Source organism: Chiloscyllium plagiosum, chromosome 40, assembly GCF_004010195.1.
Source record: "Chiloscyllium plagiosum isolate BGI_BamShark_2017 chromosome 40, ASM401019v2, whole genome shotgun sequence".
Taxonomy (NCBI): domain Eukaryota; kingdom Metazoa; phylum Chordata; class Chondrichthyes; order Orectolobiformes; family Hemiscylliidae; genus Chiloscyllium; species Chiloscyllium plagiosum.
This window is the reverse complement of record NC_057749.1, coordinates 13,936,404-13,942,764: the sequence shown is the minus strand read 5'-3', so window position 1 is coordinate 13,942,764 and position 6,361 is coordinate 13,936,404. Positions and strand designations below refer to the sequence as shown.

Sequence of the window (6,361 nt, the reverse complement as noted above, 5' to 3'; positions counted from 1 at the left end):
AAGGGCTTATGCCTGAAACGTCGATTCTCCTGTTCCTTTGATGTTGCCTGACCTGCTGCGCTTTTCCAGCAACACATTTTTAAGCTCTGATCTCCAGCATCTGAAGTCCTCACTTTCTCCTCATTGGATTGTTTGTTTTGCAATGAGGTATCTGAAGTGGTATTTAATTTATTGAGGATTGGTTTCTTATGGAGTTGTGCTTTATAAAAGCTGGTGATAAAGTTAGAGCAAAACACAGGAACTGCATAACCTTAGCATGAAATCAAAACTTAACCTGGTGTGATACATAAGGTTGGCCTTTTGACACACATTGATAGAGGTTAGCCAACAATGAGATAATAGAGGGAGATGAGGTGGGTAAATGATTGTAAAACTGATGAAACAGGTGGAGAATACTAAAATCACTAAATATAGCAGCAATTATTAATCTGATTCACTTTGTTAGGAGGAAGAACGAGCAGGTGGAAACAAATAGTGTAGAAATAGAAAATTAGAGTGAAGATTTCTTTCTATTGTCCTCTGGGATATACAAAATTTTACATTTTAGTTTATTTTTCATAATTTTGACGGTTTGGGCGCCTCTTCTTGCTTGTCAACTGTACTGTCTGTCTAATTGTCTGTGGCCTACAAGTCTTTCGATCTTCTGTTGTATCAGTCCAGCTTGAATATGAACCTTAAACAGTGCTTTGAGCTGCTATTCTCTCGACCTGGATGTTCCACTGTGTAAACTGGTACTGCCTCAACACGGAAAACGGAAAATGCTGGAGATCACAGTGGGTCAGGCAGCATTCATGGAGCGAAAGCAAACTAAAGTTTCGCATTTAGATGACTGCACTATTTGCCATACAGAAAAATAACAAAATCTTTTGTCAGATGTTGGTGGACAAGCAGAATTGCTGCCTTTCTGTGGATTCTTCTGAAGCTCTGACAACACTTGGAGTTCAATATTGTTACAGCATGGTGAATTCGTACTGAAGGATAGTTTGTGAGTTGATGATGAAGCTTTTTAAGCTCATTCTTTTTGATATTTTATTAGAGGAATGGCTTCACAAATTAGCCAAGAACCAAATCCTTTACTGCAGAATTGTACGTTACCTTCATAAATTTTCTTTGTCTTGTTGACTTCAAAAAAATTTAGTCAGAATTCAAACTTCTAAACATTTTTTTATAGACTATCAGAATCTGTCTTGCAGCCGGCCTGGTATTATTTTATAATTTTGATTTGTACTGGTTTCTAACATTACAGGAGAATGCAACTGAGTCATCTTGGGGAGTTAGAATAATTAACCAATTGCCCTTATGTACAAGAAAGTGTAAAATTTGTTTGTGATTACCCTTGATAAAATTCAGTATAGTTTATTCAGGAATATTACCATCATTGGATGATTTCTGAAAGAGAGGAACATTGCTGGAATAATTCCCTTCTGCAGTGACTGTTTTGGTGATCACCATATCTGCAGAGCAGTTACCCAAGATGCTCACAGGGCTGAAGGTCACATTGTCTATGTAGCTTTCCAGAACGTCTGTTTGTATCATTAGTACGAAGCAGTTGTAATTGGACAACTAAGCGAATTGGAAAGGGATCTATTTTTGTTTTCAGTCAGATGATCATGTCATTAACCACGGTATATTTTAGTAATGGTAAAGACAGCATGTTTTTTTTAACTGTAGCTTATGACAGGACTGAAGTATATCGATGGAAGAGAATGCTGAAGAACCCACTTGCAGGCTCTACTTTTTTTCTGTGCGTACTTTTTTGGCTGAATAGTGTAGGATCAAACATTCTCTTCCAATATTAAACAGTCATCAGATAATAGATTTGTCGTTTTGATGTGGAGATCTCTAAATGTTTGTAGCTTTATATAGATCCAGAGCAAGAGTTGTAATAATTTAGTGTTCTGTTGGATGGGTATGTTATAATTCTTGCCAGAGGTTATTTGCCTGCTCTGTATGAAACAGGTGATAAAGCTTGCAGTTAAAATAGTTTGAAGTTACAATAAATGAGCTATTTTGTGGCTGACAGTTACATGTTATCTGAAGACTTGAGTGGGCTTAGGTTAGGCCATATTTCTCAAGATTAGTGTCTGTAAAAACTTTGAGAGTATTTTTCTTTAGTTCTGGTTCCATTTGCATGTTTTATTTATTCCTCCACTCCCACTTACCTAGCCCTCCAGTTTCCAATGGGTTGGGGAGAGGAGTTTTGACAACGGTAAATATGAGGAGGGTGTTTGGCAGCGACAGAGGGGTTTTTTGCGTGGGGGAGGGAGGAGAAGATAGGAGAGGGGTCTGGGATGGGCAGGAGGGGTTTTAGCTTGGTTGAAGAGCGGAATAGGGGATTTTGGCATTGGAGTGAAGGGGAGAGGAGGTTTGCTTGGGGCAGCACAGTGATCCAGTGGTTATCGCTGCTGCCGCTCAGTGCCAGGGACCTGGGTTCGATTCCAGTCTCTGGTGACTGTCTGTGTGAGTCTGCACATTCTCCCTGTACCTGCATGAGTTTCCACTGGCTGTTCCGGTTTCCTCCCACAAATCAAAGTTGTACAGATTAGGTGAATTGGCAAATGTTAAATTGCCCATAATGTTTGGGAATGTGTATGTTAGGTGCATTACTCCGGGGTAAACGTTGAGTAATAGGGGAATGGGTCTGGGCGGGATACTCTTCTGAGGGTGGGTGTGGATTTGCTAGGTTGAAGGGCCTGTTTCTTCACGTTAGGGATTCTATGATTCTAGCTTGGGCCGGGAAAAGGGGAATAAAGACAGTGATGTAAAAACTCAGCTTGGCTGGCAGCAACTGTGGACAGAGAAACAAAATTAACGCTTCGAGTCCAATACAATGCTTCTTTAGAAACTTTAACTCTGTTTCTGTCTCTATAGATGCTGCTAGACCTGTTGAGATTCTCCAGTACTTTTGGTTGTTGTTTCAGTTCTCCCACATCCACAATACTTTGCTTTTATTTTAGTGTGGAGAAGGAGTTTGTCTTTGGTGAAGAGAGGGGATTTAGCATGGGAGGGAGACAGAGAGGGTGTTTGCGTGGGACAGGGAGGTGGTGGTGAGGGGATCCCTCACAGGAGGTAGGGGAGTTTAGCAGGGAAGAGTCTTGAGGGTGTTCTGAGAAGGAAGGGAGGGAGGAAGGTAGAAATTGTGGAAAGGTTAGGGGTATGTTGTGAGGATGATATGGGTTTGGCAATTTAGAGAAATACTGTTGCAGTGACAGTAATAAGTTCACCACAAATGTTTAATGGAATCTATATATAACAAATGATTAATGAATGTTTTTGTGTCCCTGGGGCTGCAGTATTAAAAGACAGAGAATGAGGTTGCATCCATGTCTAGGAGGCTAGGAACCCATTCTGGAATAAACACAATGCTGGAGAAACTCAGCAGGTCTCGCAACATCTGTTAAGAGAGAAACAAAGTTAACTTTGCTGGTCCAGTATGACTGTTTTATTTCAGAACTCAGAGTTAACTTTGTTTCAGATTTCCAGCATTTGTACTGTATAGCTTTTATTCGAATGTAGTCAGGATAAAATTAGGAAGTCATTCAAATGGGCAGCCAACTACCATCTTCAATGTGCAATCAATGTTGACCTTGCCAGTGATTTCCATGCTCTAAAAACTGAATTAAAGAAAAGTTATTGGTTGGATCTCTTAACCCCATCTAATTTTTACTGAGGCAGATGGATACAATCAGTTTATACTATCCTGGATGAGAAAAGATGTCCACCAGGGTTTCCATTAATTACTATTCAATGACCTTGTAAATTATGAGCAGGTTAGGCAAGAACAGGATGAGGCTCAGCTGTAGGACTCTTTGTGGTAGATAGCTTGTTGCTGCAAATCCTTTGAACTCCCATACAATAGATAGTGATATGGTTGAATTCTGAGTGTTAGGTACTGCTGGAACTTGATCTTCGGAGTGAGAAAAATTTGCAGTAGAGGTTAATTGATACGTCACTGTAGAGACATTGAGATTTTGTTGTGCAAATTGCTGATTCTAAGGACTTCAATCAAGAGCGAGACTGGAATTTAGATAATACTCATGATGTCCAACAAAGACAATAAATGCTTAAGTTACTTTGAAGTTCTGTTACTTTTGTTGTCAAACACAACCATTTTGCTGTAGCAAATTCCCAGCAATTGGGTGAATGATGAGTGAAAATTGTCAGTTAGTACATCAAATGGATTCTCTCCTTCAAGTGATAGTGTAGATTTAACAGTTGTTAGGATAGATAAGGACATCATATGAATGGTAATACCTCTTTTTTAAAAAACGTATTCCACAGTACTACACTTAAGTACTAGTCTTGATCACAAATATTAATGATGTGAATAAAAAAATTCCTGTGTAATTGGAAGGTAATGATTTTTTTTGTTTTCTGCTTAAGCTTTTTTTGCGAAGTTTTCCATGGCAGGAATGAGCATTCAACTTGTAACCTAGTAAAAAGTCAAATCACTGATGTAATGGAGAATTTAAGTAAAAACACTATTTTAAGTTAACAAAATGTAATTTGACAGAAAATGTTGAGCATTGGACAGGAGAACAGTTAAGGGAAAGTAACTAATTTTCAACCAGTCTTAATCCATTTGAATTCTCATCTTTAGGCCTCATTCCAGAGATCCAACAGTCATGATAAAGTTCGCAAGATAGTTGCACAAGAAGGACGAGCGGCCAGAAACCTAATTGCATGGAGCGTTCCCTTGGAAAATAAAGATGATGATGGTAAGCTTTTAATGATAGTAGCATAGTGATATTGTCATTATCCTAATAACTAGAGAACCCAACTGGTCCTCAAGGACATTGATTGAATTCCCACCATTGCAGCTGTGAAATGTAGATTCAATTATTAACAATCTGCAATTGAAAGTTAGCCTCTGTAATGGTGACTAGTAAACTATCATTTATTGCTTAATACCCATCTTGTACACTGAAGTCCTTACCTGGCCTGACTTAGATGTGACTGTAGACACACAACAATGTGGTTGTGCCCTCAAAAATGGCCGAGCAAGCTATCGGTTCATGAGCATATAAAGATGGGTAGCAAATGCTGATCTTGATAGCGACACCAACATTCCATGAACAAATAAGGAAAAATAACTGCTCATTAGACAAGATCACTTGCTCTGTGTAATGTTGGCTGAACAAAGAAGCTCGTCACTACACCTTTAAAGGAATGTTTAGCTGTTTTACTGAGTACAACTCCAAATGTCTTCTGTCAGTTAATTTAAAATAATTGTCCATTCGTAAAACTGAAAACCATTAGTTGAAAGCAAGCTTGCATGTTAATATTTGCGATTGTCTTTCCTACTGCACCTCCTGAGTTTCCTTCTCTTTTGATTCTTTGTCCTCCTCCTCTTCCAATTTGATTAAGCAGATGTTTTGCTGCAAGACTGTTGAGCAAATTTTCTTTGAATGATTGTGGTTTGGTCATCCAGGGAAGTTTTGGAAAGGAGAAAAGCAGACATAACCAATGTTGTACATAAAACTAATAGCTATTGATACATGTTACAGAAGTAAGAAGTTGCTTTCATTAAAAAAAAATTGTCTTTCTCAAGCTAAATATTTTTAAAAATGTATTTGCTGTTATTTGTCAGTTGATATGTGATTGTATCATTGCTGGGTCTTCTTGAGGTTGCAGGGGGAAGAATGAGATATTGGTAATTCAAATGAAAAACTGTTCTTTGAGGGTATATGAATCTCGATATGTTGGATACTGTTATTGGTAAAGAGGTTTGAGTTTCAGAGCTCTTCAGTAACTGGGAATAGTGTAGTATTATATGTTTTCAGCAGGTGGTGTCCAAGAGTTGCTAAACTGATTTGATACAGCATTTGTGTCAGAGTCATAGAGATGTACAGCACAGAAACAGGCCAGTTATCCTAACACAATCTAGTCTCACCTGCCATATCCCTCCAAACCCTTCTTATTCATAGACCCATCAGATGCCTTTTTAAATGTTGCAATCATATTAGCCTCCACCACTTCCTCTGGCAGATCATTCCATACATGTACCACTCTCTGTGTGAAAAAGTTGCCACTTAGGTCTCTTTTATATCTTTCCCCTCTCACCCGCAGCCTATGCCCTCTGGACTCCCCCACCCCAGGGAAAAAACTTTGTCTATTTATCCTATCCATGCCCCTCATGAACTTATAAACCTCTATAAGGTCACCCCTTAGCCTCCGATGCTCCAGGGAAAACAGCTCCAGCCTATCCAGCCTCTCCTTATAGCTCAGATCCTCCAACCCTGGCAACGTCCTTGTAAATCTTATCTGAACCTTTTCAGAATATCCTTCTGATAGGAAGGAGACCAGAATTGCACGCAGTATTCAAAAAGTGGCCTAACCAATGTCTTGTACAGGCGCAACA

The 6,361-nt window shown here is 39.1% G+C and overlaps 1 protein-coding gene across 6 annotated transcripts in view; it reads left to right on the top strand.

The window, feature by feature from the left end:
• The window catches only part of scaper (S-phase cyclin A-associated protein in the ER), a 311,736-nt gene that overhangs the window by 11,408 nt on the left and 293,967 nt on the right, over positions 1-6,361 (top strand). For all 6 annotated transcript variants that reach the window (XM_043680385.1, XM_043680382.1, XM_043680384.1 and 3 more), the window contains one exon: positions 4,601-4,718. In XM_043680385.1, the coding sequence (XP_043536320.1) occupies positions 4,601-4,718 (118 nt within the window). Of the gene's footprint in view, positions 1-4,600; positions 4,719-6,361 lie in introns of those variants that run through there.